This window comes from Cryptomeria japonica, chromosome 11 (genome assembly GCF_030272615.1).
Source record: "Cryptomeria japonica chromosome 11, Sugi_1.0, whole genome shotgun sequence".
In the NCBI taxonomy this organism is placed as follows: Eukaryota; Viridiplantae; Streptophyta; class Pinopsida; order Cupressales; family Cupressaceae; genus Cryptomeria; species Cryptomeria japonica.
Genome location: NC_081415.1, coordinates 575,833,454 through 575,860,676, shown reverse-complemented (window position 1 = coordinate 575,860,676; position 27,223 = coordinate 575,833,454). Strand labels below are relative to the sequence as shown.

The 27,223-nt window shown below is 34.2% G+C and overlaps 1 protein-coding gene across 1 annotated transcript in view; it reads right to left on the bottom strand.

Moving 5' to 3' along the window:
- The window catches only part of LOC131860345 (uncharacterized), a 66,539-nt gene that overhangs the window by 28,563 nt on the left and 10,753 nt on the right, over positions 1 to 27,223 (bottom strand). The window contains exon 2 of the mRNA XM_059214738.1: positions 7,172 to 7,303. Within this exon, the coding sequence (XP_059070721.1) occupies positions 7,172 to 7,303 (132 nt within the window). The remainder of the gene's footprint in view (positions 1 to 7,171; positions 7,304 to 27,223) is intronic.

The following is a 27,223-nucleotide window of genomic DNA, read 5'->3' as shown; positions in this document are numbered from 1 at the left end:
ATCCTTCATCCTATCTTTCATCCTCCCTCAAATTGTCAAGCTTGATACCTTTCCTTCTTTCCATTTCATCTATGATATTTTTGATCATGACTCATGAATTTCTCACAATCATTGAGCCTTATATCCTCACTAAGCTCTCCACCTAGCTTGAAAGTATCAAGGGCCCATTCCTGAGAGGGGTCCGGAATTGTGACACCCAACTTGATGTCAAATCTGTGTGTAGGTAGAGGTACCTCTCCTTGAAAATAAAAGCCTTCATAAGACTAGAAATGAATATCTTTTCCCGGAGATAACCCATGTAGAGGAGTCACAACTCTATGAATTTCTAGAATTTGATGAAGTTGTCCACTTAAGGAGGAAGATGCAATCATTGGCTTCTTCATTGTAGCTTTTGTAGGTAATCTTGGTGGTGGAAGGGGTTCTTGGGATGGTGGTAACCATGTCTCAATAGTAGCAGAAGTGGATGGTGGTTCATCAAAAATAGATGAGGGAGATGATGGAGGAGAAACAAGACCAATTGGGGAACCGATAGATTGGGGAGAACTAGGCTCCTCTTCCACTTACTGAATTTGAGGTTCAACGACCAATCTAGGCCTCTCATTAGGCAAAGGAATCCTATCCACATTTGGATATGCACCAAAGATATTCCTCATTCTTTCCTCTAATATAAGAAACATCTCCCATGTAGGCACTAATACACTTGACCTCAAATTTCGATGGAGGTTTCCGACGGACAAGGCATTTTGTGATCAAATTTGATTTTTTTTTTAAATGCCCAATAATGTTGAAATGCCAATGATATTTTCCAATGAAGCCCATGTTATTCAGAATTCTGACGGCCACATGCATTATTAAAAAAAAAAAAGCATGGGTTCATTTGAAAATTGCACGTGACAGATTGAATTAAAAGTTCCTTTGCCTTTGGCAATTCCTTTGTTTCTTTGCCTCTCTACAAATCGGGTTCAATGTGTCCTTCTCCCTTTAACTCTTGACTTTCTAATTAACAACAACATATTTATATCAACCATATTGTTATCTTTTCCTTGTTTGGTTTAAAATTGGGTTATCTAGCAGGTGATATAGAAGGATTGAGTAGCTAGTTTAGAGGGTATCGAACTATTGGAGATGGAAAAATTCCTGTAGATTTTCGCATGCCTATAAATTCCTGTAGATTTTTGCATGCCTATAAATTCCTATGGATTTTCAGGTTGTGTTTTTGAATCATGTAAAGTTGGTTGCAGACAAGTTCATTTTAGAGTGCGTGTCTCATAAATTTGAGCTTGTCATCCTACCGGTATGTTCTCATTTATCTATTTTTCTTTACTTTCCTAATGCTACAGTTCCTAGTTATTGAAAAGTCTTCCAATTATCGATTATGTTAGATAAAGGCTAAAAGTATTGTATAAAAATTAAAAAATAAGTATACCCTATTTACTATACCAGAATTGGGACATAAGAAGCAGTGATGTCCACATATTTATCTAAGTGGTGTTACAAAATAGACTTTAACTTCCCAGTTTTGTCAAATCCACAGAAAAATATTTTAGAATCAAATAAGGTGATAAGCATTTGAATTTTCCATAGTTGAATTTGGCACCAGTTGTAGAGTGTGTTGGGATTCAATCTAACAGTTGGAATTTTTGCTTGAATACCCCCTTGGGCATATAGCCTTATTTTGCCCACATATATAACAAATTTGAGAAATCTTTAATTGGATCTCCCTCGGTCAAATTTTTCTAGGTGTTGTTCCTCTTCATTGCACCTGCTATTATCGTATGTTGAAAGTTGTAAAAGCCCAAAACATTTCTCTGTCCAGGAAGGTTTTGGTCATTTTTCTCACTTTTTGTGGAGTTGCAGACTTTTTGTTGACTACTAGACTTATTCTAATTATCTAATATTCAGTTCCAATTGTCAGTCCCACATGGAAGCTCTGCTAAGTATATTAGGTTTTTCTTCTCTTCATCTATTTTTATTTCCTCCTTTTATGGGTTTTTAATGAACAGCTGGACTTTTGTCTCTTTGTCCCAATATTCCATTCTCTTCTACCCCTAATAACCTATTTGATGTTGTAGAATGAAGAGTTATCTTTAATTCAAGACAAGTTTCAAGGTCAGCCATGAATTATAAAGAAAGTTCTAATGGTTTTTGTCGAAACTGTCATAAAACCCTTGTTGACAGGGTTGCAATAAAAGAATTGATTATAACTTTGAATGTAACTACTTAAGTTTCTTCATATTTTGGACTCTAATAGTCAATTCAATTCTCTTTCATATGAAGTTGGTTTCATGTTGATTGGTTGTATAAATTAGAAGAAATCTTATACCCTAGCAGGCTAAATATGGAATGAGCCTAAATGCCATTTACTCAAAACCACATTATGAATGATAAAACCTTAAAATTCTCAAATTAAAACCTTAATACATTAAGAATGAATTGATTGAATTCTTCATAAATTCATCATTCCTAAGTTGATTCTATTAGATGACACAATAAAAAGGTTTCTCTTTTTTTAAAACTCAAATATTTTTCATCAACTTGCCAAAATCAAGCTTCCTTTTTAGCCAAGAAAACTATCTAAATAAAATAGTCTTCATAATTGAAGTGAGTCTAAGTTTAAGTAACATTTCAACTTCTATATAACTAGTTCTAAGAATAATTCCATACTTGCGATATCCTTTTGCATATTTTGTGAAGGATATGCATCAAAGTTTCGATAGCTCAATTTTTTTGCATGTGAAGAAAGACCATGTCAAAAAATATCAACAAAGAACAAAATAAGGAGACAATTTCTAGATTGTGGTCTAACTTGAAAAGAAAAAGTGATGGAAAATGTTATTGTCCCTTCAAAATTTGTAAGGGCTTAAAGACTAGAAGACTTCTAATCAAAACAACTAAGAAACATTGTAGGCAGCATGGTCACATTGAAGGGGACATGATTATCATCCATTGGTAATCTATTCATTATATCATTTTAACCATTTATGTAAATAAAAAATTACTTCATGATGAGATCATGATCATGGTTTATTTATGTTTATCATTTTTATATAGGTCGAGCTCCCCAGGGAACATGATATGGACCAACACAACTTGATGAATATGTTTTTCGAAGTGGAGGAACATGGAGGTGTGAATATCAAAGCTAAAGATAATGATCCCATGGAAGATGATGATCATGCACTAGAAAACACAATTGAAGATGATGGTACAAATACATTGATCCATGACACATTTAGTACTGGCGTAGCCGATCATGATGATCAAGATGACTTTTATGTTGTTCATGATTTACCTGTACTTGAGAAGGCATACAAGCCCCTTTGTCAAGGCTCCTAAACAACTCTTCTCTCTATTTTATTGTTGCTAGTGAACTTCAAGGTTATGAATGGTTTATCCAACATAACAATCTCATGTATGTTAAGGTATGTCCTATATGTCATTATAGTTAATAAAGGGTAATCATGTACCATTAATATTTTTATATTAACAAATTAATATTTTGTAGAGTGATAGGTGGGTTTTTGTTACCACCATCAAATATTCTACCTCGTTCATATTGAGAATTATCTTCCATTCTGAAAGATATTGGAATGGAGTATCAAGCAATATATGCTTGTCCCAATGATCATATTATATATCATAAACAACATGAATTTACAACAAAATGCCCCGAATGACATATCAGTAGATATCAGACATATCAAATAACAAAAAAGGTGCCTCGCAAGGTTTTTCGTTATATTCCCATTATTCCATGTATGCAATGATTATTTAGGTGCACTAGCTCGACATAATTTATGGATTACCATGCACACAATAGAAGTTGAGATGACATTATTCGAATGCCCATGGATGGTTCAAAATTTATGGACATAGAGGAAAAGTTGCCACACTTTAAAGAAGAACCTCGTAATCTCAAGCTTTCATTGGCAGCGGATGGTGTCAATCCATTTGGAGAGATGAGATCAGTTTACTCGGTGTGGCTAGTTTTTGTTATCAACAATAACATTTCTCCATGGATGTTAATAAAGAGGGAGCACATAATATTGGTGATGATTGTTCCAGGTATTTTATCATTTAATAGTCATCTACATTTAATTATAAATATTGCAGTAAATTGGTCATAATAATTATGTAATGTTTTTGTTCATTCAACTAGGTAAGTACCAAGTTAAAGATATGAATGTATATATTGAGCCTCTTATCGATGAGTTTCTGGAGTTATGTAATGGTGTCACTATGTATGATGTCTCTAGACCAATATGACAAAGACAATTTCAATTCCATGCAATGCTTGTATGGGCAATACATGATGCCCCAGGGATAACACACTTTTGTGGTATGTTACAGTGTTCAAGTTGCACATTATAATTATAATTATAAAAATTAACATATTTAATCCAATTAAACATTATCTTGTAGGTCTTCAAACAAATGGAAAATTTGCATGTCCAGTTTGTGGTCCAAAGATGAAATCCTGTCATTCAAAAAGTTTAGGAAAGTAGGTGTTTGATGAGTATAGGCACTTCCTCCACATAAATCATAAGTATCGAAATACTGACAAAAACTTTTCAATGGGAAAGAAGAGACTACATCAAAGCCATAGAGAATGACACCTTGCCTATGGAAGTTAGAATATAATAAAATTAATCATCAAGGTAATGTCATTCCATCTAATGGTTTATGTTTGGCATTTGTATTTTTCTATTGTGTTTTGTTTACTGATGATGTAATTGATGATTGTGAAGGTCATCAAGGCATTAATGACCACCTTCCAAAAGGACTAAAAAGTTATATGAGACAATTTAGTAGGTTTCCCTACTACGAGCAACAACAAATTGTGCATTTGTTCGATACTATGCATATTGGAAAAAATATAATAGAGACATTATGGAAAATATTGGAGGGAAGGTGTGACAAAGAGAAAATTGTCAAAATTTATAGTGACATTCACGAATCCAATCATGCAATGAAAAATATCATTCAATCAAATAGAAATGGAGACTAGATTAATATAAGTTCCCTTCCTTGGTTATTAATGGACTAGCAAAGTAATGCTATAAAAGAAGTCATACAAAAAATTTGATTTCCCATAGGACTTGTTGTGAACATAAACAATCTCATATCAAAGAAGAGTGAATTTGGGCTAGGGATGTGTTAGGATTAATGACAGTCCCAAAGATACTGAGAGGTGCGGGGGTGAATCAGTATCTAACCGGTTTACAAAATATTTGACCTTACTAAATATTTTGCATTTCAAAATAGTGTACCGGTAAATAAGAATTAATGCAGTAAATAGGAACAATAGAGACAACATAGAAAACACACCATAACACAAAATTTTTAATGAGGAAACCCAATGTGGGAAAAACCTTGGTGGGATTTGTGACCCACAATATTCACTCACTGGCCAATGAATGGATATTACTTACAATGTGGTGCCTGCACATGCAGGAAGGCCAATTGCCTAGAGCTCACTTCTCAAATACAAAATGGAAGTCTCACTGACTTACAAAATGGATTATGAGAATCCAATATAATCTACTGCTACAATTCAGCATTTACTATGCCAGGTTCAATACTAGTTTAAGCTCATACTATAACCATAAACCTTATACAAAATCTGCCTTAATATTCGCTCATCACTTCTACCATATCCATCATATGTCCATACATGTTCAAATGATTTACAAGAACTCATACATATATATGAGTCTAATACAATATGCCATGTTGTATTTACAAAAGATATTTACAATTAAATGCAATAAACAAAAGTTTGTTCCTGTTAGCTGGGGTGTCGGTATACATTGTTGTCGCTGCTAGTGAAGTGCCTGCCGATGCAGGTGTCTACCGGTGGTTTACTAAATGAATGCCACATGGTTGCCTGAAGTTTTCCACAAGGTTTCCATCAATGACAACACGTTTAATTCTCATTAGAGTGTGCAATGCCAAATCTCCCCCTTTTGCATTGATGGCAACACTCATGAGAAAAATCTAAAAATTGTCCCAAAAAGTGAAGTCCAAAATTTTACCAAAAATCTGTGCACTACTCCCCCTTTGACATCAATGACAAAGGTTGTCAAAAATTATCAAATGAGTGCAGAACTTCACCTTGAACTTTGTAACCGATTGGTTACAATCAGAAATATGTCAACCAAAACCAAGTTTAAGCTCTGTATGAATATGTTACTGTCAGTCATGGTTGCCTCAGTTATTTGGATTTTACCAGTGAGATGATGCATATGCTCCTGTGAATTTTTCCCTTGAATTAATGCCTCAAAGATCTCTTTTCTCAGAGAGATAAGGTTGTCTAATTTAGGACTGAGTTTGTACTAAAGCTCTCTAGCATTTGCTTTGATCCTTGCTTTCTCTTTCTCTAGCTTCTCCAATTTTTCCTCAAATCCTGCTATCTCTTGCTCAATAACTGATATAGGTTCAGATGAACCAATGATGTTATCAGCTATATCATCTATCTCCTTTTGAACTTTACTTATTTCCTTTTCAATATCCACTGTCAACAGATGTGGCTTGCATGTGTCCCTATATAGTTCCTTATACTCCAAAATTGTTGTATTCAGTGTCGGTAAAAGTGTGTCAATGTGTTCCATGCACTTCTTTATTGTTTCTACAAAGAATTTTTCTTTTTCCTTTTCCATTTTCTCCTTAAATGTTTCCTCATTAATTTGATCAACTGTCAGTATATTTCCAGCAATATATTTAGACAATGTGTCTAACTGACTTAAAGAATCCTTTACATTATCTACATTGCATTTAGGTGCAATCATCTTAAGAATAGGAATAGTATCATCAATCGCCTTATAGGCCAATGTATTATAGTCAGTTATTTTCTTTATTAAGTCCAGAAGTACCTCTATCACATTTGTAGGTCTAAATTTGCTCAATGAAGTACTAGATGTCTAACCAACTACCTTTACAATTTCAGTGCTTCTAGTGGGAGTAACCAATTTGCTTGAATCAACCTCTAGTGGACCAGTCTAAGTTTTCATTTCTACTAGCAATGGTTTTGGTTTCTCAGTGATTGTTGGTTGTACTACCTCAATGTGTGCCTATGTATGTGTCGGTTTCTCTATTGGTTTCTTTGTATTATCTGCTGTTGGTATCTCTTACACTGTCTCTTTGGGTTTCTTAGTGCTAGCATCAATATTACCAGTAACCATTCCACTGTCCAAAGGTTCCACTGAATGCTCTTCTTTCTCTACTTTCTCTATTTGTATCCCAACCTCAATATTTTTTTCTGGTTGGTCAACATCATTTTTCACCTCAGTGCTATCCTTGTCCACTACAATGTTTACAACATGAGTGTCAATATTCATGGTGTATAAAATTTCTGACTCAGGGTTAGTGTCCTCATGTGGTGTCTCAACATTTTCAATAGCTAGTATATCCTTAGTATGTATCGGTGGAGTAACCAAAGGTGGTGGTAGGTTGTCAGTTACTTTTATGTTTGGTAATCCACCAACTTTACCTTTTCCGTTGTCTCTGTCCTTTTGATAAACCTTGAAAGTTTTCTTAGGTCTGTTCAACTCTTCCTATTTTTCCTTCTCTACGAAAAAGATATCCCATTTATCTACTATTTCTTCTGCAATTTCATTGACTCCTCCATCCATTAAGCTTACATGCTAGTGTCCACTAGAAAAAACTGATATGTTAGCTTCACTAATTAGTTCATCAATCTCTTCTTTAGAGTCAACCAGATGTACCGCTATAAGTTTTTCAATTTTAAGTTTCTTATCTAGCTCCATAACTGAAATTCTCTTTGCATCTAACCTCCTATACAATTCATTAGGCAAATCATCTACAACTTCTATTAACACTTTCTTGTATATATCAAGATGTAGAATTATGCTATTCTCAATACTTTCCTTTCTGCATCAGTGAATGTATTATACAGTTTGCTAACATTAGCCAAGTTGTCATCATCAGTGATTTCACTCAGTAAGTTATCCATAGGTGGTGTGACTTGTTTTTGTTTCTTCTTTGACGTCAACTTCTTTGCCGGTGGTTTCACTACCTGTTGCTTCTTCCTTGTCTTCTTTGGTGAAGGAGAGGGTACCAGTGAGGGTTTTATCTTCCTATCAACTCTCTTAAATTCTGTAGGTATCTCACTTTCACATGATGTACCAACCAGTGAGATATGTGCCTCTGGTTGTAATCCTTCTAGGTCACTTTCCTTTATTCCAGTGATGTTCATAATGTTTTCTTTTATTTCCTTCACTTGCTTGGTTGCACTCGCTATGTATTTTTCTCTTTTATTTCTTTGTTTCAATGTTTGTACACCACTTTCAATTGTTTTTGCATTACCAAATACCTTTTCTTTTGGTTCTTTAGGTGCTTCTAACAGGGCTTTAGAATAAGTTTCAGTAATGTTTACATTTGCCTCATACCCCATTTTAGTTACCCATACAGTTCTAGGAACAATTGCTTCCATCCAAATTTCATCATTTTTAATCACAAAACATAGTTTCTTATTGTACTTGTCTACTACACTCTGTGGTAGTCTCTCCTTGGTTTTCATTTTTGCTTGGAAGGCTTTGAAATACTCAGTGATATTATTTCCCTTATCAGTACCCATGCTAGTGAAGGTTTCTAGCAGTTTTTTCCTACCAGTATGTCATAACCAAAGACTTTCTTTCCAATACCGGGAACTTCTTTTGTGAAATACAACATAAGACATACCAAAAGATTGCCAAAACAAAATGTTCCTTTCTTATCTCCTTTTATCTTTTTTCACATTTTCTATCAATTCATCCTTTAGCCACTCACATACATATATTTTTGCATCATTATTGACCATATCATAAGCACTTTTAATGCAAAGACTAGAAACTGAATTGAGTCGGTTTGCATGTGTGGTTTTATAACCTAAAATCATGCTTATGAATCTGATATTTACATCCTGGATGTCATTTACTCTCAGGGATCTGCTATCATATGTTGCTCCTGTTAAGGTCATGACTTTGTTATTAGGTACCTTCTTAGTCTTATCTAGCCTGCTACTAGTGGAGGGTAAACTTGTCACTGCCCTAATTGCTTCCTTGGTGATTTTGCAAACTAAATCTAGCCAAAGAAATTCTCCATGAACCCTGCTAAGGACAATTCTCACTACCTCCTTAGGAAATTGAGGGATGTCCAAGATTTCCACAAAACCTATGGTCTCAATTATTTTGTGTTTGGGTTTGACATCTCCATTTTTATCACAGATAGCAATTTTAAACATCTTTAGTACTTCATCAGAACCTAATTCCTCAATATTGCAGTGAATGTAAATTCTAGGCTCTTCAACATAAGCAACACCTTTAGGAATTTTTGAAAAAGCACCTATGAATCATCTTGTTTCGCTATCTCAGGAATGATCTTAAAAATGGGCCTAGGGCATTTCACAACTTCTACAATAGTAGGGTTTGCAATAAATTCTGGAGTAGAGGAGGAAGCCATTGATAAATACCTTAAGCTACTTGATAATGGTTTGAGTGCTTGAAAATAAATCGCTTCACTTCTTCGCCTTCGATACCTTCACTCAGATTTCACACTCTCTGAAAGTTTGAATGCTTGGTGAATTGAAAAAGAGGGAAAACCAATGATTTATAATGTCTTTTCTTCCAACAACAACATTAAATGCTCACCGGTTAAGTGAAACTGAACACATCTACTAGTAGAGAAGAAGTCCATCTTCTCACCATCAACCGAGGGTAAGATGCATGATATTCAACTTGTTGCAATACCCTCAAAGGGTTACTTTTCAGTTGGATGAAGAATCTCTTGCCGGTGGAGTAATACTCTATTCTACCGGTGAAGGAATAGTCTCATCAGCATTCTGATCTCTCTTTCTAATCCACTATTTTGAAAATTCTTTCTTACCTCATCTACCTTCTCTTTGCCTTTCAAACTAGGTCCTTTATTATTTGCCGGTGAAGTCTTACTTCTACAAAATTTTGCAATATGTCTAATCTTGTTACATGCATAACAAGTCACATTGTTCTTCTGATTAGCCTTTCCATATCCTATGTCAGTTTTTGTTCTGCATTGATTAGATAAGTGCCCAAATCTTCCACAAACATAACATCTCATATTCATTCTGTAGTGTTATGAATTATGACCAATTTTGTTGCATTTGGAACATTGACCGGTGGGTGCATTAACGTTCTGATTGTTTCTATATCTACACTGATTTGCTCTATGATCATACTTGTTACAGTTAAAGCATTTACCATTAAATTTGTAAGCATTAGGTTGTCTTACCAGTTTACTATGATCATGATTGTTTGCAATACCGAAACTTTCACAAACTTCAAATCCAAGTCCATTAGTATCTCCATTAGGTTTCTGACTTTTTAGCATATCATCAAGTTCTTCTGAACTTTTCTTGAATTTCTCTTTATGTTGATTTGCAGTAGCTTGTTCATTTTCCAAAATTCCTTTTTGTCTCATAAGTTTAGTTTTATCATGTTGCACATGAATCAGATCTGTCTTCAACATATCATTTTCATGATTGAGTCTTAGATTTCCATTTCCAACATCATTGAATCTCCTAGTCAAGTCATCTTCATTCTTTTCCTGTCCTCAATGTCTTTACAAAACCTCGTAGTCATGTCTTGCATTTCATTCCTCATAGTACTATTTTCTTGCCTCAATTTGTTCACAAGATCATTAAGAGTTTCCTTTTCATCATCATCACTTTGCATCTTCTCATGAAGTTCTTTTCTTTTATTTCTAGCAATAGTAAGATTTTCCTAAAGTCCTTGAATGAATTCCTGTGCAGTCCTCAGATCATCTTCAAGTTTGATATTCTTCAACTTCTCTGCATCATAGTCCGCAAGAGCTCCTTCTAATTGCTTTCTCAAGTTCTCCATCTATATCCATGTCAGAATCTTCCTCAAGCTATTAGGCTTTTGAAAATAGAGGACTAGGCTCTGATACCAATTGTTAGGATTAATGATAGTCCCAGAGATACTAAGAGGGGGGGGGGGGGGTGAATCAGTATCTAACCGATTTACAAAATATTTGACCTTATTAAATATTTTTCATTTCAAAATAGTGTACCAGTAAATAAGAATTAATGCAGTAAATAGGAACAATAAAGACAACATAGAAAAAACACCATAACACAAGATTTTTAACGAGTAAACCTGGTGTTGGAAAAACCTCGGTGGGATTTGTGACCCACAATATTCACTCATTGGCCAATGAATGGATATTACTTACAATGTGGTGCCTGTACATGTAGGAAGACCAACTGCCTAGAGCTCACTACTCAAATACAAAATGGAAGTCTCGCTGACTTACAAAATAGGTTATGAGAATCCAATATAATGTACTGCTACAATTCAGCATTTGCTATTCCAAGTTCAGTACCGGTTTAAGCTCATACTATAACCATAAACCTTATACAAAATCTGCCTTAATATTCGCTCATCAGTTCTACCATATCCATCACATGTCCATACATGTTCAAATGATTTACAAGAACTCATACATATATATGAGTCTAATACAATATGCCATGTCAGCTTTATAAAAGTTTGTTCCTGTCAGCTGGGGTGCCGATATACATTGTTGTCGCTGTCGATGAAGTGCTTGCCGGTGCCGGTGCCAGTTCCGATGTTTGTCGGTGGTTTACCAGATGAATGCCAGAAGGTTGCCAACAATGACAACACCTTTAATTCTCATTAGAGTGTACAATGCCAATAGGATAAAAACACATGATTGGCATACCTTCATTAAGGTAAATCATGTTCTTGTGCATTTACTAAATATTTGTATACTACACATGTACTTTTCATTTTATTATGTTAGAAAACAATGAAAAGTCCATTTGATAATTGTTGCAGTATATTCTATCTCTATCTCTCCTAGACACCTTTGACAATAATGTCAAACAAGTCATATATGATCTTGGAAAATACATGAGGTAAGTAGTGATCTTTTGTTCAATTTGTTGTATACATAATATATTTGCAATTTGTTTTACTTGTTATGTAATATATTGTATATTATTTTGTAAAGTCTCGTTTATATATTTTTGCATCTTGAATCTCTTCTAGGTGGTTGTCATCTAAAGAAATCCATAAAAATGATATAAAATATTGGAAGAGAAAAATTCTTCATTTAATGTATGAAATGCAAAAGTGTCTACCTTCAACTTTTTTCAATGCACAAGGACACTACATCATACACCAAGTTGAGGAGATTGAATTGTGTGGACCTATACACACTAGGTCAATATGGATGGTTGAGAGGCACTTGAAATTTTTGAAGGCTTTGGTTCGACAAAGAGCACATCCTGAGGGTTCTATGGTGGAGGGATATATGGTATACCAAAATATGCTGTACATTGTTGAATATCTTCCTAAGTTTGCAGCAAAGATCCATGTAGATCGCATTTGGGATCCCAACCCCATTAACAAATTTCAAGGGGAGTACTTGATGGGGAAAGGTAGATTGATGAAAGTGAGAGGTAATTATAAGATGTTATTGTAGTTAATTAATTCTTAATATTCTAAATAAATCGGTTGTAAGTCATCTCTTAATTATTTGTACAGTTGGTATAGAATGGGATGCGATACATTTGTATATTGCAAACAATCTTGATTGGATGATGGTGTAGATTGAACGATGTCAACATTTTGGTCGCACACTAACATGGGAAGGTGTGAATTCATTGGTTAAAGAATCTCATCGTAATGGAGATTCCAATGTTACGCAAAGGGAAATTGATTTAGCATATGGTTTAAGAGATAAATAAGTATGTATAATTTTATTAATCACCCATATGTTTATCAACTCACGATGCAATAATTTTAATATGTTAGACATATTGCAGGTCAAACACCACAAGGCTATGTGCTGCAATGGTCATAAATTTCGCATCAAAAAGTTGGATGACACGAAGAAAACTTGTGATTTTGGGATAATTGCAGTCTTTGAGGTGACCAATATTTCATCCTCAAGAGTCTCAAAATTTATACTATGGAAATTTGGATGATATACTTGAGTGTGACTTTAATTCCTTCAAATTAGTTCTATTCGTCGTCAAATGGTATAGGCTACCACTGAATAAAAATGATCCTGATAGAACTGTTATTGAACATGATAATGGATTCACAATGGTTAATACAAGGTTGTTTGAGCTAGTTGGGGATGAGCCCTATATTCTTCCAAGCCAATGTGAGTAGGTATTTTACTCAGAGGTTCCACATAAACTGGGTTGGTCATTTGTTGTTAGACATGATCCAAGAGGAAGTTCGATAAAATATAATGAGATGGAAGAAGAAGATACCAAAGAAGTAGAAGATGATCTAGATGATGATGATGATGTTGCTGCTGATGATGATGATGATGACACTGACGATGACGATGACAATGACGATGACGATGACGATGATGATGATGATGACGATGACAATGACGATGACGATGACGATGACGATGACGATGATGATGATGATGACGATGATGATGACGATGATGATGATGATGATGATGATGATAACGATGATGACAATGATGATGATGATGATGATGGCGATGATGATCATGATGGTCATGATGATGAGTTGGATGAAGAAGAAGATCAATGACATGAATGAAATGTATGACATTTTTTGAACTTTGTGTTTATTTATGGAATTTGGACTATTTATTAGCTATGTGATGGATGGTGATTTAAAATACATATGTGATGGATTGCATGTTTATGATGATACACTTGACATTTTTTGAACTTTGTGTTTATTTATGGAATGTGGACTGTCTATTAGCTATGTGATGGATGGTGATTTTTGATACATATGTGATAGATTACATGTTTATGATGATACATATGTGATGCCTATGATGCTCAATTACATATGTGATTCTTATGATGCTCATGATACATATGTATTTATTGTTTATTAAATTACAAATATAATGCTTATGATTCTCAATTGTTGGTGTTGATTTCATGTATATATTTTGGGTGATGCTGCCACCCTTGGTGTAAACAGGTAATTGCCTATAGACATTGTCAACCCTTTAGTTGAGGATCCTGCACAGTCTACATAAAGTAAAGGTAAGGAATAAAAAAATATACAACGATTATGATGATTGCATATTGTTCATGTTGTGTACTATGTAATTTTTAGTATAGGTACATGTAATTTTTAGCTAACATAAGATAATTAAATTCCATATGCAGGAACCTGAACCCCTTTGACAAGGATCCTGTACAGTCTCATGGATTGACAGGTATAAGTCAATACACCCTATAGAAATAGTTTATTTTTTCAAAATTACTAGGAAAACAAACTTCTTTAGTTCTTTAAACCTCAACTTTAGCAGCAAATCTAATACAGTTATCAACACTTGAGGCCCCTGTTGGACTTATTCAATTTTTAATCTCAATGTCAACTTTAGGGCCGAATTCTTCATCAACATTACCCTCATTTGCAAAATATCTCTCTCATTACCAATAAAAACTCTCATTTGATGGAGTGCAGGTACCACCAAATAGGTATTTGTCAGATGTGTCTTCCTCAAGTGAGGGAAATGTAGGAATAGTTGATGAAAGTGAGACATGTAGTAGGTCTAAAATAGGGAGATCAACTAGAGGTCGAAAGATTAGAAGAAAATTCAATAAACACATGGAATTTTTCCTTACTCAAGGGGGGTCATGTTATTATGATGATGAGACCAAAGGTGACATTGAGGTGCCCTTGAGGTACAAACATCTACAGAAATAATGGGTACCCAAGGAACTTCCTCCAATAAACACCATTTTTTGTGCTAACAAGAGGATATATCACATGGCACCTTCGTCATTACATGGTTTGGGCCTATTTTTCATGGATGACGTAAATGTCTATTATAACAAAGTTGCTAAATTAATGGAGTATGACGGACCTTGTTACAATTACAAAAAATGGATGCAAATTGTTCAACATAAAAAAAGTATGCGTAAGTATGCACTGTCAACAAATTATATACAACAAAAAGATAATGATCAAAGTAAATGAGTGGTTTTATACATTGATGGAAGGCCACAAGCAATAGGGAATATTGCAGGTTTTATAAATAGTACACAACCTAGGTCAACTAATAAGCAACCCAATTGCATATTTGAGGCATGTGAGGGAAATCATGTATTCGCATGTACGATAAAATCAATAAGTGTAGGGGAAGAGCTGCTAATTGATTACAATTTGAATCATATAGATCCAAACAAAGTTACTAACATGGAGGTGGTATGTACTATATATCATTTATACCAACCTCCAATTAATGACTCTAATATACCATCTTATTATTAAGTTTTTTTGCTAAGTTTCTTGGTTTCATTTCGCTAACGTGTTTACATTTTTTCTTTGTCACAGGGCAATCTGGATCCATCACATAGCATAGATAGGGATGTAGGTCCCGACACTTCTACTGAGAAGGTAAAGCTCATTGTAATTATACAAATTAGATAGAAGCAAACTGTTACATTATTATATTATTTTCTTGAGTGTTTTGAAGTAATTTTGATAGTGTTAATAATATTCTTGTCACAATCGGATGTTCAGGGAAAGGGAAAGGAACCTCCCTTACATCAGCACCTCAACACAGTATTAAGCGATGAGGACTATGCAATTTCCACAAACCTTGTAGAAGTGATAAAAATGCCTATCACAAAAATTAATAAAGAGATTGTTTCTTTGGTATGCACAAACCCTTAGACTGATGATATAAAAGATAGGGTGTATCAATTGATGCAGACATCAAAAAACATGCGAGTAAGTAGTAATGAAAGCTTTAATTATAACAAAAGTTCAATAATGGTTTATATTTTATACTCTTTTATGTCACTAACTAAAATATGTGCATGTTTTTTTTACATAATTTCATGTGTCATCATCAACCTGGTGGACATGACCAACACATTGCAGGTGATGACCATGTTCTTTAAAAAACTACTCCTTCTTTGGACTTGTGAACTTGCTTTTGTAATGCTAGTGTTATTTACACAGGCCTTTCCCTGTCTATACTATTGCTCTCTCTTTTGAATGAATAATAATAAATTTTGTGTGTATATATGATTGTAATAATAGTTTATTAAACTATTAATAAAGTATTTAGTTGCACAATTAGAAGTTCTCATTTGATCTGATCTGATCACTGGTGATGTCTATGGAAGCTATTGATTTCTTTCCTTTATATCTCTTTTAACTTTTCTTTGAAGGACCAACAAGACAAAATGGAACCTGACAACCAATCCTCCACACTGATATTCTAACTACAACTTTACTTCAAAACATAAAAACATAAGGAAGCACATTGAAGCAATCTAAAGAAAATAGATTGATCTCAAGGAACTAATCAAATGATTGAACACATAGATGTCATCAAAGATTAATAGAACATCTGATCTTCATATAAATAGAGAACATGAGAGAATCAATTGATAATGTACTTCACTAGTGTAGCATTTCCAGAAAATAAAACTTAGAATGTTGCATTAAAAATGTCTTGAAAAATGATGATAACATCATCTCCTCTCTCTAAAATTTCTCCATATATATATATATAAAAGAGAATTCTGTTTGAAAGTGAAAGGACATACCCTTTCATTAAGACTCAAACTAACTAAAGCCTAATTACAAACAAGCTAATTAACCCAACTTACAACCAACACAGAAAACATATTACATAAATCTCTTAAAGAACCAAAGTTTGTTTCATTACACACACGGGCTAACTGCCCAGAACTGCACCACACTTCTGAATATGCTCAAAATAATTCTTTGATTTGAAACTATCTGCATCAAAGATGACATCTCAAATAATGTTTTCCAAAGTGATAAACTGCTCCATCTATGTTGTGGTCTCCGTTAAATCAATCCCATCTGTCCGGGCAACACTAAGGGCAACATCAAGAAGAATTTGACATTTAGAAATCCACTTGTCTTTATCCTTAATTTCCCCTCTCTGATCAACTAATGTAGGAATTCCATGTTTGACCGTGTCCTTGCATTCATCATATTCTGTTTGCAATTGGGCGTCAAATTTGTCATGTTTTTCCAAGAGCATGTTAATTTTATCAATCCCTTTTGCATCTGCTCTTTCTGAAGTTTTCTAATGTAACTTCACACCCAATCTATTCTTTTCCTATTGTGAGACACAACATTGTCCATATTCTTTTGGAAAATAATCTAGAACTGCACTTCTTATTTAAATCAAATCTGCACTTCTTATTTAAATCAGATCTGCACTCCACATTTCCAAATTCTCCCCCCTCTCAAATGAGGTTCTCTTCTCACTTTTATATCTCATTGTTGAGGGAGTCACATCTTTTCCTTCCATTTCTTTTGACAATGTTAGGTCCCAGAGACAACTGAGAGGGGGGGTGAATCAGTTGTCCAATAAATTCAAACCAAAATCAACTTAACCAAACTTAATGCTTAATAGCGGTAAACCAAACTTTATTCTGGTAGACAATTTATTAGTTAATTACAGTACCGGTAAAGATTAATGCATGAAATAGAAAGACAATAAAATCCACAACACATAACACCAATATTTATACGTGGAAACCCTATAAGGGGAAAAACCACGGTGGGAAACCTTACCCACAATCAGATGATACTATTGCAGATAGTATGTGTGTAGAATATGGGGTCTGCACATGCAGAAAAGCCAAGCACTTAGAGCTCACTGCTCAAACACAAAATGAGAGTCACACTGACTACAATTGGATGGTTAAATCCAATGATAATGTACTACTCAAAGTAGCATCTTCTTATGCTAGATTCAGTACCAGTTTAGCTCTAATATGCCTTCTTCAAACCTTCCTTCAATCTTGAATGATGTCTGCATGTATAACTTTGCTAATTTTTGCATATAACGAATTACAATCCTTTTCTCAATCACATATCAATCTCACAAATGAGATCTTACATTTATACCATAACCTAAGACCAATTGAGTAGGTCAGCGCACTAGAAGATATTACAATAAAATCAATAACAAATAAAACAATATCTGATGCATGATGTCAGCTCAATACATTTATAATAACAACAAATTATCTCCTTGATGTGTCATGCTGATCTGGAATAGATATGCCTACTGGTGCATAACCTGGACCTATTTGCTGGTAATAGTAAATATGTAAACTTGAATAAACAAATGAAAAAATCACCAAAACAAAGTATCCAAACAATATCTTTAACAAAACCAAGTAGTCTTCAAGTCTTTCCAAGTGTCGGTGAACAATATATCTTGTCGGTGAACCAAATACCTATTAGTTAGATGAGAGGGGGGGTGAATCAGATAAGCTCACAAGTGCAAATTCTTAATCAGATTCAACCTCGGTAGAACTTACTTGATATGCAACAATGACAGTAAAACATTCAAACTCATAAACTGATAAACTTAAAACATCAAAACATATTTAACACCAAATTTAACATGGAAACCTAAATAGGGAAAAACCACTGTGGGATTTTGGACCCACAAACAAAATATACTCTTCTAGAGTATGCTCGATTAAAAGCCAATCCTGTTATAGATTAAATAAACACATTGCTAGATGTGACCCGGTCAAGGGGTTTCCCTTAGATCTATTAGAATCTTGCACTTTGTTGGAAGTGACCTTGTCAAAGGATTTCAAACACTCATTCAGAATGTTACCTTGCTAGAGGATTTAAAAATAAGACTGTTAGGTCCACTCGGTTAAGAGATTTCTTTTCACTTACAAAAATAAATAACAGTAGTAAAATATATCTGCAACTTCACATCTGAAATGCTAAAGTAGACTCTATGTGCTCAAAATAATCTTGTCATAAGACTTATCTTCATCCTTGCTAGGCTTCTCAATCTGTTCTTCAATCAGATCTTCAATCTTCTGTACTCGATAATCCCTTCAGCCGCATCACTATTCTTCTATTTTCCCGCATATATTGTTCATCAATTTTTCCTTATTTATAAGCAATTCCTAACCGCTTAATCTCCTTAATCACATTTCCCATGATTAATCTTAGCCATCAAATCTTCAAAAGTTGATTAGGTTCATTGAATCCTTCGAACTGAAAAATGCTTTATCTTGCCTTGGAACTTGTATTCCTTCCTTGGTACTTATGTTCGGTTAAGACCATTTAATCTATGCTATAGATATAACTCTTGAATTTTCATTACCATTGATCCTTAACAAACTTCTTGCACGTCATTCCAATCTTCTATAAATCTCTAGCTCACTAGTATCCTTCATTTAATAATGCATTTATTTATCCAATGCATTCTGTTACTGCTCGGTTGATACTCAATTAATTTTGAACTTTACTCGGTAGCTTTGCTTGCCACTTGGTAACTTCTTTCCTCTTTAACTGACAGCGATAACCTTGGTGTTTACCGACTAGCTCCTTGCTCGATAAAATAGAACATTATCAAACCTTTACTCATCTATTGCATGAGATCTTTTCTCCTTCTTATTCAGTCTTGAATACACATATATAGGATATCAAAACAATCAAAATAACATAATCTCATCACTGTCTAACTCGGTAATTATTGCCCATTGAATAACTTATTACTCTCCTTCATTTTCACATTCTTTTTGTGTCACTTACCGACATCTTTATACTCATCAAAACATACTTTTTAAGATATGGCAACATCATACTAAATCAAAAAATCAATTGCTTGACATTAATGACAAAATAATATTATTAAGACAGTAATCATCCTTTATCAATTCTATCATCAATCTCCAACAACCTTCTCAATATCCTCATATCAACAAACCATTTTAATGCCAACAATCTCCCCCTTTGGTATTGATGGCAATACCAACTTTATTTATTCTAATTGATTCGGACTGCCACAACTCCTATTATCCTTGAGCTGTAAACTTCTCCTGAAATTTTCTCCCCCAGTCATTAGTCTTCTTCTCCTTTGAAAACAATGCCAAAAGTAAAACTAATTCATGATTACTTCCCCTGTGAAGTAATTTCCTTGCAATTAAAACATATACAAATGTATCATCTAAGTCTTGATTAGAGCAATTTGTCTTCATTCACTAATTCCTGCACAACTTTAGAAAACCCTCCTAAAGTTTGTAAATCAGCATCAACTCACAAATAGTATTCTGTAGAGTCATAGAATTGATGCTTTCACCGAACTCTGTCAGTGAGTAATAGATAGGGGTAGGACCCCTAACTTGCTTATGAGATACTCAAAAGTGTCCCTGGGTAGTGGCTTTGTGAAGATGTCTGCTATTTGCTCCTTTGTTCTAACATACTCCAGCACAACTTTCTTTTCTTGAACTTCTTCTCTTAGATAATGATACTTTATAGAGATATGCTTTTTCTTAGAGTGCATTACCGGGTTCTTTGAAATGTTAATAGCACTAGTATTATCAAAAAATATAGTTACTGGCTCGGTAACTATCTTATTCATACCTTCCAACAGTTGTTTGATCCATGCTATATTGGTACAATTCAATGTTGCAATGACATATTCAGCTCCAGCTGTTGACTGTGAAATGCATCCTTGTTTCTTGCTAAGCCAACTCACTAGTCTTTCTCCCAAAAAGAAAGCTCCACCACTTGTGCTTTTCCTATCATCAATATTTCCTGCCCAATCAACATCAGTATAGACTTTTAAGTCAAAATCGTTCCTCTTTTTATATAGTAAACCATAATCTTCAGTGCCTCTCAAGTATCTGAAAATTCTCTTGATTGCTGTCATGTGGGTTTCTTTGGGATCTGCAGAAATTCTAGCAACTATACCTACTACATGTGCTATATCAAGCCTGCTGTAAATTACATATTGCAACTTTCCAATCATAGATCGGTAAAGTGTCTCATCAACAGATGCAGATTCATCATTCTTTGATAGTTTACAATTAGTAGTCATAGGAGTACTTATAGGTTTAGAATCCTCCATTCCAAATTTCTTCAAGAATTCCTTTATATACTTGGATTGAGTAATGAAAATCCCATTTGGCATTTGCAGAATTTGTAAACCTATAAAATACTTTATTTCACTGATTAATGACATCTCAAATTCTTTGCACATTTTATTTCCAAAGTTCTTGCATAAAGAATTATTTCCACAAAAAATAATATCATCAACAAATATGGCTGACATCAGTATTCCATTCTCCTTATCATTCTTCATATACATGTTGTTGTTTTCACTAGTCCTTATAAATCCAATCTTTATTAAGTAAGAGTGTAACCTTTCATACCATGCTCTAGGTGCTTGCTTCAGACCATATAAAACTTTGTTCAACTTGCATACTTGATCTTTATTCTTCTCTTCAATAAATCCTTCAGGCTATTCAATATACACTTCTTCTTCTAGTATACCATTCAAAAATGCAGATTTAACATCCATTTGATATACCTTGAAATTTTTGTAAGCAGCATATGCCAACAATGTTCTTACTCCCTCAAGTCTTGCCACAGGTGCAAAAGTCTCACCATAGTCTATTCCTTCTTCTTGAGCATAACCTTTGCAAACTAATCTTGCTTTATTCTGAATGACCTCACCTTTTTCATTTAGCTTATTTATGAAAATCCACTTTGTACCAATTACATTTTTCTCTTTCAGTCTTGGGACTAGTGTCCATGTGTCAGTTTTCTTAATTTGTTCAATCTCTTCTGTCATAGCATTCACCCAATCTTCATTGCTTAATGCCTCTTTTACTATCCTCGGTTCAAACTCAAATATCAGACATGTGTTCTATCTCAGTTTGTTCCTTGTCATAACTGGGTCATCCTCATCTCCTATAATCTGACTTGATGCATGATTTCTTCTTACATATTTTACTAATATAGGCTTGGTAGGCTCTGTATGATCTTCTTCATCACTCGGTAACTGAGTATTTTCTTCATCAGCTTTTTCAGTAGGACTTCTCGATTGTACATATACAAACTCTTCATAATCTTCTAGTTCTTTGGAGTTCCCTTCATCATTCCTTTCTGCAAATTCATCAATTTTCACATTTGCACTTTCCACTATTTTATTAGATGATTTGATGAGACATTTAAATGCTTTACTCCTAGAGGAATAACCAAGAAATGTTCCTTCCTCACTTTTCTGATCAAATTTTCCATTTCTATCATCTTTGTGAACATAACATCTACTTCCAAATATTTTAAAATAACTTACATTTGGTTTCTTGTCATATCAGATTTCATACGGTGTCTTCATAGTTCCTTTCTTCAGTTGTACATGGTTTAGGGTGTAAACTGTAGTGCTTATTGCTTCTCTCCAAAATGTTTGAGGTACTCTCTTTTCTATCATCAATGTTCTGGCATAATCTACAATAGATCTATTTCTTCTTTTAGCTATTCCATTTTGCTGTGGTGTTCTCGGTGCAGACACTTGTCTCTTTATACCATGATCATTGCAAAATAAGTTAAATTCATCTGAAATGAATTCTCCTCCTCTATCAGATCTTAGACATTTCAACTATCTTCCTGTTTCATTTTCAACTCTTCCCTTATACCATTTGAACATTTGAAAGGCTTCTGATTTCTCTTTTAAAAACATAACTAACATCATCCTTGAGTAATCATCCACAAATAATATGAAGTATTTATCACCATAATAACTTTGAACTTTCATAGGACCACAAAGATCAGTGTGCACAAGATCTAAAATTCCTTTAGAAGTGTAAGACTTACTTGTAAAGCTTGATTTTGTCATCTTACCCATATGGCATCCTCGGCATAGCATTCTCAATTTTTTCTAAGCTCAAAAGACCTCTTACTCGATGCTTCTTACTTATTTTTATCAGGTTATCAAAATTTACATGACAAAACCTTTTATGCCATAACTAGGTATCTTCTATTTTTGCATACAGACAATTGTTTAGAGTTGAGTCAAGATGAAATGTATTACCTCTTGTTTGAGTCCCGATAGTAGCCAACTTTCCATGTTTGTCATGAACTTTGACAATTCCTTTGTGAAATTGTATTCGGTATCCTGTATTGTTTAGCTATGCTACACTCAACAAATTGTATTTTAGACTTTCAACCCAAGATACATCATCACATTGAGCATTGTCAAGAAGTGTGATAGAACCTTTACCTTTCATTGGACATGGTGCATCATTACTAAATCTTACATAACCTCCATCATAATCTTTCAATTTAATAAACTTATGTTTATCACCTGTCATGTGATGTGAGCATCCACTATCTATGATCCAAGAATCATTATTATTTATGTGTGATATTAAGGCTTTTTCTTCATACCTTTCTTCATCTGATCCATCTTTGATAGCCACATATACAACTTCCTCTATCTCAATCTCATCAGATTTATCATCATTGGATTCCTCATCAACTACTAGGCATGTCTTTCTATCTCTCCTTCTGAAGTCTCGGTGTCCTCTATATTGGTTGTCTTTCTGTCTATCATCTCAGTATTCTCTCTTTTCACTAGATTCTTTGTCAGGATAGTTAGAAGCCATATGTCCAATTTTATCACAGTTAAAACATTTCAAAGGTAGCTTTCCTTTATACTTACCTTTGCGTCTTGGTAACCTTCTGGCCAATAATGCTTCAAACTCTTCTTGCTTTCTGATTCCCTATATAGTTTGTGTACTTGTTCCATGTTTTTGTGAAATCTCTCACTTGCTTCACTGTGATTTCCTTCATCATACTTATACATTCTATCATTGTAATCATTAGATTCACCAAGATGAAAAGAACTGAATGCAGATTCAACTTTGTTTATCGGAGATCCACTGTTATCAAAATTACTTAACTCAAAAGCATGTAGCTTAACGATAGTAGCATCCAAAGAGACTGGCATGTTTGGTACAGACCTTAATTCATTAATTGCAGAGACTTGAATGGAATAAGTAGGTAGAAGTGTTCTCAGCAACTTACTTGTTACATCCTTTTCTTCAATAGTTCCTCCTGCTCCTTTGATTTGATTGATAGTTTCCTTTAGCCTTGTACTGTACTAGATTATGTTTTCACCTTCATTCATTCTCATGGATTCAAGTTGTCCTCTTAGACTATCTACTTTTTCTCTTTGAACATGTTCATCACCACCATACATAGATATAAGCTTATTCCACATAGCTTTGGCATCATTACAACCTTCTAGATCATTAAACTCTGAGTCGGTCAATGCTGATGTTATTTCAATCATAGCTTGAATATGTTCTTGCTTTGCCTTTATTTCTTCCATCATCATAGGGTAGGTGCTAGGTGTAGTGTATTCATTCTCCAAATAATATGTTGCATATTCTCCAATTCCTAATAAATGCAGCTTCATCCTTTTCTGCCATGTGGAGAAACTTGACTTGTTCAAATTTGGTGCATCCCTTTTATACATCTTCAGATCTTGCCTCAAGTTCCTTTAAACTTTTCTTTCAGAGTCTAGGCTCTGATACCAATTGTTAGTTAGATGAGAGCGGGGGGGGGGGGTGGGGGGGGGGTGAATCAGATAAGCTCACAATTGCAAATTCTTAATCAGATTCAACCTTGGTAGAACTTACTTGATATGCAACAATGACAGTAAAACATTCAAACTCATAAAATGATAAACTTAAAACATCAAAACATATTTAACACCAGATTTAATGTGGAAACCCAAATAGGGAAAAACCACTGTGGGATTTCGGACCCACAAACAAAATATACTCTTCTAGAGTATGCTCGGTTAAAAGCCAATCATGTTACAGATTACATAAACACATTTCTAGATGTGACCCGGTCAAGGGGTTTCCCTCAGATCTATTAGAATCTTTCACTTTGTTAGAAGTGACCTTGTCAAAGGATTTCAAACACTCATTCAAATGTTACCTTGCTAGAGGATTTACAAATAATATTGTTAGGTCCACTCGGTTAAGAGATTTCTTGTCACTTACAAAAATAAATAACAGTAGTAAAATATATCTGCAACTTCACATCTGGAACGCTAAAGCAGACTCTATGTGCTCAAAATAATCTTGTCATAAGACTTATCTTCATCCTTGCTGGGCTTCTCAATCTATTCTTCAATTATATCTTCAATCTTCTGTACTCGGTAATCCCTTCAGCAACATCACTATTCTTCTATTTGCCCGCATATATTGTTCATCAATTTTAACTTATTTATAAGCAATTCCTAACCACTTAATCTCCTTAATCACATTTCCCATGATTAATCTTAGCCATCGGATCTTCAAACTTGATTAGGTTCATTGAATCCTTCGAACTAAAAAATGTTTTATCTTGCCTTGGAACTTGTATTCCTTCCTTGGTACTTGTGCTCGGTTAAGACCATTCAATCTATGTTGTAGATCTAACTCTTGAATTTTCATTACTGTTGATCCTTAACAAACTTCTTGCACGTCATTCCAATCTTCTATAAATCTCCAGCTCATTGGCATCCTTCATTTAATAATGTATTTATTCATCCAATGCATTTTGTTATTGCTCGGTTGATATTCAGTTAATTCTGAACTTTACTTGGTAGCTTTGCTTGCCACTTAGTAGCTTCTTTCCTCTTTAACCGACATCGATAACCTTGGTGTTTACCGATTGGCTTCTTGCTTAGTAAAATAGAACAGTATCAAACTTTTACTCATCTATTGCATGAGATCTTTTCTCCTTCTTATTCAGTCTTGAATACACATATATAGGATATCAACACAATCAAAATAACATAATCTCATCACTATCTAACTCGGTTATAGTTGCCCATTGAATAACTTATTACTATCCTTCATTTTCACATTCTTTCTGTGTCACTTACCGACATCTTTATACTCATCAAAACATACTTTTTAAGATATGGAAACATCATACTGAATCAGAAAATCAATTGCTTGACATCAATGACAAAATAATATTATTAAGACAGTAATCATCCTTTATCAATTATATCATCAATCTCCAACAACCTTCTCAATATCCTCATATCAACAAACCATTTTAATGCCAACAATACCGGTTACTGTGCATAAGTCACAAACTTGTCGGTGAACATAACCAAATCTCCAAGTGCTGATAAGTGTTGACAAGTGTTGGCAAGTGTTGACATCAATGACAAAACCATATCAACATATCCAAAATACCAGCAATCTCCCCCTTTGGCATTGATGGCAACACAAGATGGAAAAACCATCAAAGTGCCAAAATAGAAATGCCAAATGCCAAAAACCAAGAATCTCCCAAAGAGATCATTAGCTAGAAATCAAAATATAGATACAGAGAGTAATCAATCTCTCTAACAATCTCTCCCCAAAATTGAAATCTCTCCCCCAAGGGATAATGTGTTTTCCATGTGTTTTTCCATATCAATATCTCCCCCTTTGACATCAAATGCCAAATCAATACAAAAATCAGGTTCAGATACAAAATACCAATTCAAAATACCAACTAATCCCCCTGAGAAGTAGCTCTCCTCATTAAAGTCGGAACAAAAGATTTCTCTGTTAATTCTGCTGGTTGATGACAATCATCAACTGTCTAAGTCTCTACCGGTGGGGGTATAACCCCAAGCTGCTCTCTAAGATATTCAAAAGCCTCCTTAGGTAAAGGCTTAGAGAAAATATCCACAATCTTCTCTTTAGTATTCACATAAACCAATTTCACTTCTTTTGCTTCAACATTATCTTTCAGAAAATTCAATTTGATAGAAACATCTTTAGTTTTTGAGTGTAGTACCAGATTCTTATATATATCAATTGTTGCCATATTATCACAGTAAATTGTTATAGGTTTCTTGCATTTTACCTTTATGTCCTTCAACATTTTCTTAAGCCATAATATCTGTGTGCAATTAGTTGCTACTGCAACATATTCTAATTCTATTGTTGATAAAGATGTGCAACTTTGTTTCTTGCTCAACCAAGAAATTAATCTACTACCAAGAAAAAATGCTCCATCGGTGGTGCTTTTTCTGTCATCTACATCTCCTGCCTAATTTGCATCTTTGTATGCACATAATTCAAAGTCTTCATCTCTAGGATACCATAAGCCATGATTTGTAGTTCCTTGTAAGTACCGGAAAATCCTTTTTACTGTTGATTCATGATTTTCTTTAGGATTGCTCTGAAATCTTGAAACAATACATACTGCATTCATAATATCAGGTCTTGTTTGTGTCAAATACAATAAACCTCCTACCATAGACTTGTACCTAGTCGGATTAATAGGTTCTGATTCATCCTTTAATGATAATTTGTTAGTTGTAGTCATAGGTGCTTACCAGTTTAGAGTTTTCCATGCCAAAT